Here is a 13,441-nt window from a genome sequence, read left to right as displayed (position 1 = left end):
AAGAGGCAGGGGCTGGGCGCCCCCAGGGCAGGGTCCACTGCATGCCTGCTGCCCACCCACTGCACAATCCCCTCCCGTCACCCCAGACAGTCCTCACGCTCTGCCGCAGGCTGCCTTGAGGAGGCTCTCATCCCCTGGGGGTCACTGGGCCAGCCACACTCAGAGTCTCCAGTTCACTCCCCTTCTGGATCCTTGCCAGGCAGCCCCCGCCGTCTCTTGCTCCTTGGAACTGCCCTACTCAGGCCGGGAGTGGCACCTATGGCCAGATCCACTGGGCACCCTGGTTGACAGTACCTACTCTCGAAGGAGCACCCAGGGCCCAGCTCCCCTGCTGGCTGCCCCTCCATCTCTGCTCCAGGCTCTTCCTGCTGATCACCGAACGCTGGAGTTCCCAGGCCAGCGCGGCCTCTGCTCTCTTGGACTCTGTGGACGACCTCCGCTTCCTGGCTAGCCGTTCTGTCTGCTGTGGCCACCAAGGGCCAGCCCCCTTCCCACCTCGGGGGACTACAGGCCGCTGACTGTGGGCCAGCACTGGGGAGCCACCTCCCTCACCTCCACGCCGGCCGTGGGCAAATCCCTCAGTTCTGCTGTCGGGTTGTGAGGAGATGGGACATGTCCCACACGGCTCCAGAATCACCTTGACCTCATCGGCTGCTTTCCTGCAGCCCCTGCCCTCCCTGTCCCCAACCCCAGTGGGTGGTCTCAGCCCACAGTGATGGCAGCTGGTAAAGCCAGCTGCTCCCGTCTCAGCGACAGCTGAAGCCCCTGCTTCCCTTCCCTTACTGTGGCTCCAGGGCCCACACCCACACCCACTGGCCTCCAGCCTCCTTGCTCTCCTCGAACCACTCAGCAGGGTCCCAACACAGGGCCTTTGCACCTGCTGGGCCCTGGGCCCCTCATGCTCTTCCCCAGCTGCCTTCCTCATTGGCTCCCTGACCTGCTTTAAGACATGGCCTTGACCACTGTCCCCTCCAGGTACAGCTTCCCCAGCGCCCCCAGTGAGCCTGTCCTGTCCTGTTATTGGAGTCTCAGACTGTACCACCTACTCCATGCTTGTGTCTGTCTGCGTCATGGGGCGGGAGTCTGGCAGAGCTCCCCGAATCCCAGCATCTGAGGGCACCTGGCACGTGGCTGGTGCTTGGCATAAACATCTGTGGCATGAAGGAGCCTTAGGGGCACAGCTGCAGGCCCAGGGCTGCTTCCCTCCTGGTTCAGGCCATTCCCAAGAGTCCTGTGGGCCAGCCCAGCGGCCAGGCGAGGCTGGACAGGTGGGAGAAAACGAGGCAGGAAGGTGAGGGACCCGCCTGGGACCTGCGGGGAGGGGGTGCGCCCAGCTCCACCTGGTGCTTGTCCTCAAAGCCCCTGCAGTTCCACCCCAGCCGGCCCCCCGCTCCAGGGCTGCGCCTGCAGCCTCCCACCCCAACCACACCAGGAGCACCTCCCAAGTAGCCTCCCGCCCACAGCCAGCTCCCTCCACTGGGCAGCACTGCCCCTCAGCCTCGTGCCTAGGTGACCCTGTGCCAGGACCCTAGGTTGCCCATTCCCCAGTCGTGCCTGACCAGCTCTACAGAGCAGCCAGGGAGGAGGGTTGCCCAGGCAGGCCAGTGGGGTGGCCTCCCCACGGGTGTCCTGTTCCCAGGACTGAAGCAGCGGGACGCACCTGTCCGCGAAGGGTCTGATCACCACGACGCAGTTCGAGTTTCCTGGGGCTTTGAAGCAAGGCACAGGCTGTGCGACCTGACAGATGCTGCCCCCCAGACCTGGAGGTGGAGTCCAGGCTAGGGGTCAGCAGGCCGGTCCCTCCTGAGGCGGTGGAGGACAGTGTGCCCTGGGCCGTCTGGGCTTCCGCTGGCCTCTGGCCTTCACCCCCTCTGATTTGTAGAGGCACCACCCGTCTTCACCCCCATCCTCACACGGGTTCTCTCCAAATCCCTCCTGTGAGGACACTGCCACATTAGAGTAGGGCCACCCCAGGGTCTCTAATAAGCCATCTTGGAAAGACCCTGAGCGGGCACGTGCACAGATCCTGGGGATCAGGGCGCCATTATTGTCACAGGACTCCAGGTTGGCAAGTGGCAACATTGAGAGCAGACGGGTCCCCGTCCTGTGTGACTAACCCGATGGGGCCGGGCGCGGAGCTCACCTGTGATCCCAGCAGCTCAGGAGGCTGAGGCAGGAGGATGGTGAGTTTGAGGCCCTAAGCAATGAAGTGAGACCCTGTGTCTGAATAAAACAAAATTTTAAATGGTGGGGCTGTGCTCAGTGGCAGATCCCCCCGGGTTCAATCCCTGGTACGAAAAAAGAAAAAAAAAGGCCACACGGGCTGCTCCCTCGTGGTGGGATCAGGGCCTTCCACGTCCTTCCACCGTCCAGTGCTTCTCCCTCTGGAGGAAACGCTTTGGATCCGGGTGGCTTCCAAGCCTGCAGTTTCCCGACCTTGAACTTCAGCCTCCAGACAGAGTGAGAGGCGCGTCTCTGTCCTTTACCAGGTCCTTCAGGGAAGGACGGCAGCACAGGGACCAAGGCAAACCCATCCACCCCTTTCCTGGGTGCCCTGGAATCCGCTGCTCACAGCTTCCACCCGGGAACGTCCCTGAGATGCCCCATGTGCCTCCTCTGTCCCACAGCCTGCAGCGGGGAGGGGAGAGACCTTGGTGTCATCTTGCTGAACCGCCTGTCCCCCTGTGACCTCTGTGTGCACCCCCAGTCCTTCCTCAGAGCTGCCCTGGAGCGACTCAGTTCCTCACAGGGAATTGAAGCTCAGAGACCTCAGGAAGCACACCACGGCCACACAGCAGGAGGTGAATGTGAGCCAGGCGGTGGCTCTGGTGGCTCTGGGCCCCTGCTCCTATGGAGGACTGAGGCCCTGGGTGTCTGGGGAAGGAAGGGAAGGGGCCGGCCCGCTAGGCCCACTACCTGGCACCAGCGGCTGCATTTGTAGACCACAGCTGCCTCACACAGCAGAAGGGCAGGGCCACCGCGGAACAGGGCGCCAATCCCATCCTCCCTGTGACCTTCCACCACTGAGGCGCATTCGCAGGCTGTGAGACCACAGCCCTGGGAAGAGCACAGCTCGCTGCGGGTCAGGGGTGCCTGGACCTGAGCTCCTCCTCACCCACCGAGGAGCCAGGCCCGGCCAGGCCGAGCTGGACGCCACCTCTCACCTTGCCTCTCAGCTGATCCAACGTGCAGCCCGTGAAGGTGAGGGAGGGTCTTCTTGACTCCTAGGCCAGTCTCCTCTGGAAAGATCTAGAAACAGGCCTCCAGCATCCCCAACTAGGTATGTTGACACAGAGTCACCCGTCATGTCCAGGGACCCTCACGTCCGTGTTCACCCATGGACCCTCGGGGCTGCGAAGGCTGGAGGTGCCATGCAGTGCCAGGGCCTGGCTGAACGGGTTCGTTCAGGAATAGCTGCAAGCCCTGGGGTCCCAGGGCCTCTGCAGCACTCTCACGGCTAGAGATGCCCTGGGGCCTGAGCACCTGGGGCCATGTTGATAGTTTAAATCCCCATAGTCCCCAACCCCAAGCCCACGGGGGCGATCTGCCACCCTCACACACGGCCATGTGGCTTCCCCAGAGGGTCTGGAGCCCAGCTTTGGGGAGGGTTCCCCTCCAGAGTGGATACCCCCTGGTGGCCCAGGGGTGGCCAAGCCTGCTGCAGTTACTGTCTGCAGGACCCTTCTCTTCGAATCTCTGGGCGGTTCTGATTTGGGCTTTGTTGATTCTCGCTGTCGCCTGCCATTGCTGATTCCTGGTGTGTGTGTGTGTGTGTGTGTGTGGTTTGTTTTTTGTGGTGCTGGGGATAGAACCCAGGGCCTCACACACGCCAGACCAGTGCTCCACTTGATCCGCACCCCAACGCCAACCCTTTTAATTTCCTTCTCCTTTTTGGGGTTTACTCTGAGACATTTATATATTCTTTTTATTTTTATTTTATTTTAGTTTAGTTTAGTTTTCGTACTAGGGATTGCACCCAAGTGTTCACCGAGCCACACCTCCAGCCCTTTTTAATTTTTTTTTTATTTAGAGACAGGGTCTCACTGAGCTGCCAAGGGCCTCACTAAGTTGCTGAGGCTGGCTTTGAACTCATGATCCTCCTGCCTCAGCCTCCAGAGCCACTGGGATCACAGGCGTGCACCACCCTGCCCGGCAACATCTGTATTCTTAAGGTGGAAGTGTAGTCGCTGATTTTCGATTTCTTCTTCTTTCCCTTCCCCCTCAAGCCCCTGGGTCTCCCCCCACATGCTGCTCAGATTCTGTTCAACAAATGTTGAGATGTGGTTTTCTTTACACAGACTCAGGTTATTTTCAATTTGAATTCGAAACATCTCCTCACTTCATTATGATTTCTTCTTTGATACATGAATCTATGTGGTTCTTGTCCCTTTTCCAAAAATTTTTATACACTTAGGTATTTTTCCTGCACATGATTTTATTTCCAATTTTATTCCATTGTGGTTTGATTTCAAATCCTTTAAATCAACTGAGATATATTTTATGTCCCAGAAGATAGGCTAGATGGGTGATTTTATCATGTGTGCATGCAAGGAATGCGCGCTCCTCTGTGGTTGGAGTCGCATCCTATAAATACCAATTAGGTCAAGGTGGCTGATGGCAATGTTCAGGTTACTTATGACTTCACTCTGCCTGGCCAATCTCCCTGTCTTTTTTTTTTTCTTTTTTCTTTCATCCCTTCCTGTCTGTCTTTCCCGGCATGCTGGGATGGACCCTAGGGCCTCACAGCTGCTCAGTCTCCAAGCCCCCACCCCTGCCCCAGCCCTGGGGTCTCTCAGTTTTGACAGAGAGCTGTTCTCCAACCATAATCATAGAAATGTCATTTGTCCTTTGATTCCACCATCTTTATTCCTTCTTGTGTATGAAATTCCTGTTGTTAGGACATTCATGTTAATGACAGTTAGGTCTTCTAAATATACCGACCATTTCATCGCTGCCAAAGGCCCTGCGGTGTCTGAAGTCCGATCATCCAGGGTGGACACAGGTGGCCTGGATCTCAGTGCTCACTGGGTGCATGGCCCCTCTGGTCAAGTCCCTTTGCCGCCAACCTGCCTCTGCACTCAGGCCCCTGAACCTAGGTCTTGCTTTCACGGTCGTCTGGACACATCTGCTGTCCGTTGCAGGGTGGACTCCATTAGCATTAGAGGCAACTGCCCATGTGGCTGATGACTTGGCTTCCTCGGGGTCCCCTCTGGGTTTTGTTCCCCTGGCTTTCTTGCCTTCTCGTGGATTTTGTAAGATGTTCTTTTCAGAATGCAGGGAAGGAGCTTTAGACCTTTTTGTATCCTTCAGGAGTTGTCTGGGGAAAGGTCCACCCCTTCCCTGACCGCTCCCTCAGGGCTAAGGAGGAGCCGAGCATACAGGAGGTAGACCAGTGAAACCCTGCGACGGGTCCTCAGGGCCACAGTCCTCCTGGGTGATGTGCCCACTCGTCTTGCAAACCCCACAGACTAAATAAAATGTTTGTTGTAAGCAGCACTCTTGTTTATTTCTTAAAAATTAAGAGGAACGTAGTCCACCACATAAGCCACGCTTCCTTACGCCTCCACCCTGGGAGCCAGTGGCTGGGATTGCTGGCCCTCTGGGTCATTCTGCTTCTCCTCTGAATACTTCCCCCAATTTATCTCACCCTTGGTTTTCAGCAGTTCCACTGGGGCAGATGAGGTGGGGTTTTCTTTCTAGTTTGGGGTTCACTGAGATAACTGAATCTGAAAATTTGGATATTTGGGGCCACAGATTTTCATATAGTCTCTGCATCTTCCTCTCTCTTCTGCCTCAGCTCCGGTGACAAGTGTGTGAGACTTTCAGACACTGTCCCTGCAGGTGTCTGGGTCTCTACATTTTTCAAACCTTTTTCTCTTTGTTCTTCGGATTAGGCAATCTCTGTGGGTCCAACTGCAGGACCACTTCCATTCTCTCTCAATCCCAATGTCTTTTAAAAAATCAGACACCCTATTTTCCTTCCTAGAATTCCTTTATTTTTTTAAAAAGTATTTTTAAATTGTAGATGACACGATACCTTTATTTGATTTTTTACTCTTTATGTGGTGCTGAGGATGGAACCCGGGCCTCACACATGCCAGGCAAGCGCTCTGCCACTGAGCCACACCCCAGCCCCTAGAAGTCCCTGGTTTTTTTAGGATGTATTTTTCATTTTTTACGGAGGGTTTACATCCTTTCCTGTATTCTGAGCATGTTTTTCCCTTTACATATTTGAGGGCACTTACAATGGCTACTTTAAAATCCTCAACTGCCATTTCTAATTTCTGACTCAGGTTAAGATGGTTCTGTTTGGGGTTTTAGAGTGAGTTACAGTCTCTGGCCACCCGGCTGGCCAGCCTGTCCTCCTACCTTCCTTCCTTTCTTACTGAGGGGTTGAACCCAGGGGCTACCCCAGTCTGAGACCCAAGTCTTCTGGAGAGTCACGGTCACTGTCTGCTTTGGAAGAGTGACGGAGCGAGAATCCGGTATCCTCAGAGGATCACAGCAGCCACCAAGAACCGGCTCCAGAAGAATCCAGCTGGCTTCTGCGCTTCCCGGTCTTCCAGCTTTATCCCACCCAAGGCATCATCCTATTGGGTGGTGCTGCCCACGCCTGCGGAGGGTCTCCATTCCAGTTGGCCGTCCCACATGCCAATCCTTCCTAGCCACGCCCTCACAGACACACCCACGATCCTCTTAATGCTCGGGATCTCTTGATCCACTCAAGTTGACAATTCGAAATAACTGTTACGGAGCCACATCCTCAACCCCTTTTACTTTTTATTTTGAGACAGGGTCTCACTAGGTTGCTTACAGCCGCCTAAGTTGCTGAAGCTGGCTTTGAACCTGCGATCCTCCTGACTCGGCCTCTGAGCCACTGAGAATACAGGCTTGTGCCATCATGTGGATATTTTATTTAAAAAGAGCTTAGGGCACAGTTCCGGAGTCTAGAGTTCAAGATCAGCCCCCATCTATTTGGACTCTGGCGAGGGCCCCCTCAACTGCATCACAATATGGTGGACAGATGAGAAGGGAAATGGCTGTGTGTAGAGGGGACCCAGCATTTGGGGACCTTCCCTTATAATAGCCCACTCTCCCAGGAAGTAACTCACACCCACCCCTTATGAGGCCACGCCCCCAATGACCTCACCTCCTCCCACTGGGCCCCACCCCTTAAAGGTCCACCACATCTCCACACCACCACACTAGGGACCCTGCTCCAGCACAGGGATACTCAGGCACATCCCTAGCCCTGAGCAAACACACTGCTTTCATTCTTAGAAGCACCTACTTGTGCTTTTACTTTCTTGTGTTGTCCCAGACTGCTCAGCAGGCCCTCTGAGGCGGCTGGCATGCCTTGCTCATCTCTAATTCTGAGACTGGCCCAAAGCAGGTGCTCAGAAGGACAGGAAATTGCAAAGGGGCTGCTCACCTGGGAAAAAGCTGGGAGGCCTTCCCAGTCCCATCCCTGCCACATGGGACAGAACCTCAAGCTGAGCCTTGTGACTGCCAGTTCCCTCTGCCGGCCATCCGCTGGCTGAGGGTCACGGTGGTGAAGCTGAGCTGGCACCACGAGGGGGTGCCCAGAGCCGGCCCTCCGGGGGCAGCAGGCTGGCTCTCTCAGGTGGGGCGAGGGGCACACCTTGGCTTATAGACCCTCGGGTCTGGACGGGTCTCAATAACTCACAGTGGACGTCGGCTTACAAACTCTGGGCAGGCTGCCGGATCTCCGGGGTCACGTAAAGCCCTGCCATTTCTGCGAAAGTGAATGGCGACTCTGTGTCCTCAACAGACACCCCGAGTCCTGGTTGTTTTAACTGAACTGCGGGACACATTTCCTGCATTTCCCGGCCACGGAAATGATGGGGGAGGTGGCTTTGATAGGGGCGAGGGCGAGGGGGCCACACAGCCCGAGCCCGATTCCACAGTCACCGTCTGTAAAAGAGGCGCTGTGATCCAGGAGCCGCGGGAGGACGTCCGGGCCACGCGGAGTCAGGAAATTTGAAACATAAGTTTCCCAGGCGCGGTTCCGGGCCCCTCTCTGCATAATGCATGAGGCCTGATTTAATGTCCTTGTTAATGCCGCGGTCCCTTGTATTTAACCTGGCAACACAACTCCGAGGCCGTTTGGGGTTGTTCTGTGAGCATGGACGCCCGCCTGACGGGGTGCAGAGGCCGTGGCTCTCCAGAGGCTGTGGCCAGGACGTGGCAGGGACCACGCTGAGCCAACCTTGGGGAGCCCGTGTGGGGAGCCCGCAGAGGTCAGAGCTGAGGGCCCTGTTGAAAGAAAGAGGACGGAGGGGGGGGAGGGGGGGGAGGGAGGGAGGGAGGGAGGGAGGGGGCGGCTGTGGAGCAGAACAGAAGAGAAATGGAACGGAACCAGCTTCTGGGCGGCACAGGAGAGGGCTCTGGCCGAGTGCCGGTGAGTGACGGGTGAGAAGGGGAAAGACAGAGGACCTGGCCAGCCGGGAAGGAAGACTAGACACTGGACAGAGAGCAGAGGGCTGGAGGAGGGGGAGAGAAGAAGCCAGAAGACCTCTGACAGGGCTTGGTCCTGGTCCCCCCAGTCCTGTCCCTGGAGCTCCAGATGGTGAGGACACAGGCAGCCCCTGCCAGGACTGGAACCTCTTGGGGGCCGCCGTGGGGAGGGCGGGCTCCCGGGGCATTTGTGAGCCGGAGCCCTCAGCTCACGGCGACCTCGGTGGGCCCCAGGTGGACAGTGCTGCAGAGCGTGCGGCCATCCGGAGGACCAAACCTACTTTAAACCTGAGAATCCAGGTGTTCCCCACACGACCAGGAGAAGTCCGCGGTGCCATGAGGGGCAGAGGGACTCCCTGCCCGCGTGGGGCGCCAGCTCTGTCGCCATGTTCAGACAGGAATCAGGGGCGGGCAGAGGCTCCGCTCGTCTGAGGTCACAGAACGTGAGCAGGTGACCCTGGCTCAGGCCTGTGGCTGGAGCGGTGTCTTGAAGCTGGAAGGGAGCGTGTGGCGTGGGTCCCCACTGCACAGACACGAAGACCGAGGCCCGATGCCTCCCTTCCCCAGCTCCATGAAGGGGGAGAAGGGGGCGGAGCAAAGGTCTGCACAGGTCTGCACCCCAGTCCTGCCCCTCCCCGCTGGGTGGCCCTGGGCACATCTCGTCCTCCACACACACACACACACACACACACACACACACACTCCGCCCCCAGGTCCTCACCCCTAGACTAGGAAGGAGAACAGCAGACACCCTGCGACCCCTGGAGAGACCCCCAGGTGGGGGTGACGCTCCTGCCCCTCCTGGGAGGAGGAGGGGCCATCCCCCCAGTGCTGCCCCTGGAGGGGAGCCGGGCACCGACGGCTGAGCCGGCCATCCTTGTAGCCCCTGCAGCGCCAAGTCTGTCCGTGTCAGGGTGGCCCGTGCCCAGGCCTTTGGCCCTAGAGGGAAGGCAGGTCTGTGGGCTGCAGGGAGCCACCTGGCCTCTGTCTGAGGGACTTCTGAGCCTGCCTCTCTCGATTTGCTTGGGCAAAAAAGAGGGGTGTTACTTACTGGGGACCCTGTGCCCGCCCCCCCAGCAGAGGTCCCCAGCTGGGATGTCACGGGGCCGACCAGCCGGGCCGAGGACCACTGTGCACCTCGGCACCACAGCAGGGACCTGTGGGTGGCAGCACCCGTCTCCTTGCCCGTGTGGCCATGTTGTCCTGTCGTGCAGGTGGGGCCGCGAGCCGTCCTCTCTCCCACCCAAGCTGTCACTGGGCCCCCTCCCTCTGCTGCAGACACGCCTTCAAGAACCTGCGAGGATGGACACCCTTAGTAACAGAGTGCCCAGGCCTCGGGGACACTGTGCTCTGCCCTGGACGGGGACAGCACCAACATCCAGGAGGAAGGAGCCACACCCTCCCTGGCCCCTCACGTGCTCTGTGCTTGGGAACACGGTGTCACCCCGACAAGTGCTGGGGTTCAGCTCAGGGGACAGCTGGTCCCTTCTCTGAATGCCACAGACCCCAGCAGGGCAGGAAATAGAGCCCAGCAGGGGGGCTGGCGTCCAGGGGGGGCCCTGAGAGGCGCGGGAGGGGGGCAGATCCTGGCGCGACCCCAAGGATCCCAGGGCACCTGGGTCACTGCTGCCAGCATTCGTCCTCTGTCCCCAGAGACCCCTCTCCCTGGGGCAGGCTCCTGGGCGATGGCTGCAGGTGGCCTAGCCCGCCATGGTGTCCGGAGGTCCACCCTCCTCCCGGCCACACCAGGCTGCCCAGGGCTTCGTCCCAGCCTGGCTGAGCGGCGTGTCCCTGCCACAGCAATCGGTCCAGGCTGGGCACGTGACCTAAGCAGGATGCTCTGGGAGCATGGACCTCATAGCCTTCCCCGCCACAGTTCATGGGGACACAGGACCCATTACACCACCCAGGTGTCTGAGGCCACAGAGCCCCAACATGTCCCAGTGCCCTCCGCAGGGGGGCTGCCCGGTGTGCCCAGGTCTTACCCTCCCACATTGCCCTCTATGTGACCTGGGCTTGGCCACGGTGCTTACTTTGGCCAGTGGAGCCCACAGGGAGCCAGCCGGAGCTCGGGACCCGCCTGGGACAGCTCTGTGCAGGCACCACCCTGAGGATGTGCCCACGTGGGCTGCTGGAGCGTCTGGGGCACCTGCTGGACAGCCACGTCTCCCCAGCTGATGGCCAGCCCAGCCCGGACATGGAGAGAGCCCCCAAGAGACCCACAGAGCCATCAGCTGACCCACAGACAGGGCTTGGATCTTGAATGTCCCCCAAAGCTGCCTCACGGGGCGTGGTCACCAGCCTGGGGTGTTCCTGGGGGGACACTTAGTAGGGAGGGTCTGGTAGGAGAAGCTAGGCCCCTGGAGGCGGCCCTCAAAGGAGAGTTTAGTCCCCTGGCCCTTCCTCTCCGCTCTTTCACTCCCTGGCTCCTGGGAGAGCAGTTTCCACCATGCGCTCCCGTGGTGTGCCCCTCGCCACAGGCCCAAAGCATGGAGGCTGAGCAGCCACGACTGGGGCCTCGGAAACTGTCCTCCTCCTGTTCATCTCAGGCATGGTGAGAGGACAGACGTGGGACTGGCACACCCCTGGCTGGTGGGCAACACGGAGTGGCTGTGTGAAGTCGGTGAGCCCAGGCGGTTGTTACACAGCACTGCGGCAGCGCTGACAGCTACAAACCCCTTGCCCGCAGGTTCCCAAAAGCCACCCAGCTTACAGTTCAGAGAATCACCCTCACAGTGTGGTTCTACTCCAGCCTCACAATGGAGAATCCGAAGCAGGACTTGTTCACCACAGTTCCGTGTTCATTTAATGCCTGATTACTATCTCAGATGGCAAGTTCACAAACACACACTGGGACACAGACGCATGGGCTGGGGGGACATATCCAACAAGAGAGGTGTCTCCTGGCCACCCTCAGGGGACACGGAGGCGGGACACGCCTGGTGAGGCCTGGGGTGCCCCCACCCTGGCACACTGTCTGGAGAAGGGGCTGCCCTGCCCGCTTGCCTCCGTGGGGCCCAGGGTGCGCTCCCCAGGGCCCTCTGGGGGGTTGAAGACCTTCTCATAGTACTCGATGAGCAGCTCAGTGAAGAGGTTCAGGGGCACCAGGGCGCTCAGCGAGGACATGCCCTGGGACGGCCAGATGAGGTTCAGCCCGAAGACGCAGGCCAGGTTGGAGCTGTTCATCTTGTTATAGAGGCTCTCCCGGGACACCTGGCGAGACACGAGGGGTGGGGGCCCCAGGAGAGGCCTCAGCCAGAGTCTGGCTTTGTCTGAAAAGCGAGGGTCTTTGCTGATGGCATGAAGCCGAGCCTGTCAAGATGACAGCACCCGGGACTGCCCAGGCGGCCCCCACCCAAGGATGAGCGTCCTTCAGAGAGGAAGGCAGGGGCGGTGACGGGACCCGGGGACAGAGGAGAGGACAGGCGAAGGTGGGGACCGGGCTGGGCCAGACGGCCACCTGAGTGTCCAGGAGCTGGAAGGTGCAGGAGGGCCCCTCCCTGGATTCTGTGGTGGGAGGCCCCTTCCTGGGTTCTGTGGCGGTAGGACCCTCCCTGGAATCTGTGGCGGGAGGGCAGCCCTGCCGGCACCTCCCTCTCTGGCCTCAGCCCCAGGGTCCCCTCTGGGACGCGGCCTGTGGGCCCAAAGCGCAGGGTGCCTGGTTCCCTCACAGGAATCACCTGCCTTTGGCTCGGGGCCTACTGTGTGCCAGCCTCAGGGCCTACTGTGTGCCAGGCCTCCCCAGCCCAGATTCAGCCCAAGCCTGAGGCACAAGAGCAGAGGAGCCCGAGAAGGAGGTGGCCGGCAGGGGCGGATGGCCAGCCCAGGTGCAGGGCCGGAGGCCATGGTTGGCCCTCCTGGCCGCAGGGAGGTTCCCCGTAGCCCTCACCTGGCCAGGCTGGGGACGAAGGCCTTGGCCACCTGGAGTGGTGTTCTGAGGACGTTCCCCAGCTCAGGCAGGCAGGGCCCGGCCTGGCGTGGGGGAGAGGTGCCGGCCAGGAGCGGGCTGGGCCACTCACCTCATGTAGGAAGCCCATGAGGTAGCGCAGCACGGCGTGGTTGTGCTCCGGGAGGCTCTGCAGGATCTGGCGGCAGCGGGTGACGCGGAGGCTGCTCTCCACACCTGCAACAGCACCACCTCGCTGTCCAGGGGCCTGCGTGCTCGCCTGCCCAAGGGGCCAGCATGGCCCAGGCAGCTCTGGACGCCACACATACTTCCCGGAGGGGGTGCGCTCAGCCCAGGCCAACCCCTCCTGGTCCTCAAATGAGCACAGAGATCACCTCCTGGGGGGCCGGAGGCCGAGTCCGTGGAATAGGAGTGGTCTAGGCCAGGAGTCGGCCGCTGTCCCACCTCCAGGACCCCCGTCTGCCCCCCCCCTTGCACTCCTGCTCAGTGACCTCAACCCCGACCGCCATCAGCAGGTGTCACCAGGCTGCCCGCAGGCGCCTGCCACGCACTCCTTAGCCTCTGGTACCATCTCGGTTCTCAACAACCACGGCTTCGGGACTTGTGGAATCTCCTGGTAGAATGACCAGTGAGCAAAACACGACTGGAAACAGCTCTGATGCCGCTTGGTGGGGCCAAAGGGACATAGCAATTATCACAAGGAATGGTGCCTGTGGAGCGCTAGGGAGCCATCAAAAAGGACACAGGGCTACAAGGGCACAGGAGGAGGACAGCACTAAGGGGAGCTCTGAGGAGGGACAGGTGAGGTCGTGGGGGAGAGTGTGTGTGCGTGAGATAGAGAGAAGGGGAGAGGAAGGGAGGGAGACGGAGAGGACAGAAGGAGGGGGGCAGGGTGAGACCATTGGAAAGAGGAGCAGCCCCGCGTTGCCGTGGCCGTCCTGGCGTGGACAGGGCATGAGGCTGCGCCGTGGCCTCCTGGGCGGTGGCTCCCACCATGTGCCTGTGCCGTTCTATCAGGGTTAGGGTCTACGCTCCCGCAGGCCCCCTCCGGCCAGC

General features: G+C 59.8%; 1 protein-coding gene across 4 annotated transcripts in view; it reads right to left on the bottom strand.

Moving 5' to 3' along the window:
- Positions 1-11,272: 11,272 nt before the first annotated feature.
- The window catches only part of LOC308658900 (proline-rich protein 5), a 114,606-nt gene continuing 112,437 nt past the window's right edge, over positions 11,273-13,441 (bottom strand). For all 4 annotated transcript variants that reach the window (XM_081311829.1, XM_081311830.1, XM_081311827.1 and 1 more), the window contains 2 exons: positions 12,498-12,601; positions 11,273-11,691 (listed from right to left, as the gene is read on the bottom strand). In XM_081311829.1, coding sequence (XP_081167955.1) covers positions 11,392-11,691; positions 12,498-12,601 — 404 coding nt within the window. In that variant the 3' untranslated portion in view covers positions 11,273-11,391. The remainder of the gene's footprint in view (positions 11,692-12,497; positions 12,602-13,441) is intronic.

This window comes from Spermophilus citellus (assembly GCF_964194105.1).
Source record: "Spermophilus citellus genome assembly, chromosome: 10".
Classification (NCBI taxonomy): domain Eukaryota; kingdom Metazoa; phylum Chordata; class Mammalia; order Rodentia; family Sciuridae; genus Spermophilus; species Spermophilus citellus.
The sequence above is the reverse complement of the archived record's forward strand: the minus strand, read 5'-3'. Positions and strand labels throughout refer to the sequence as shown.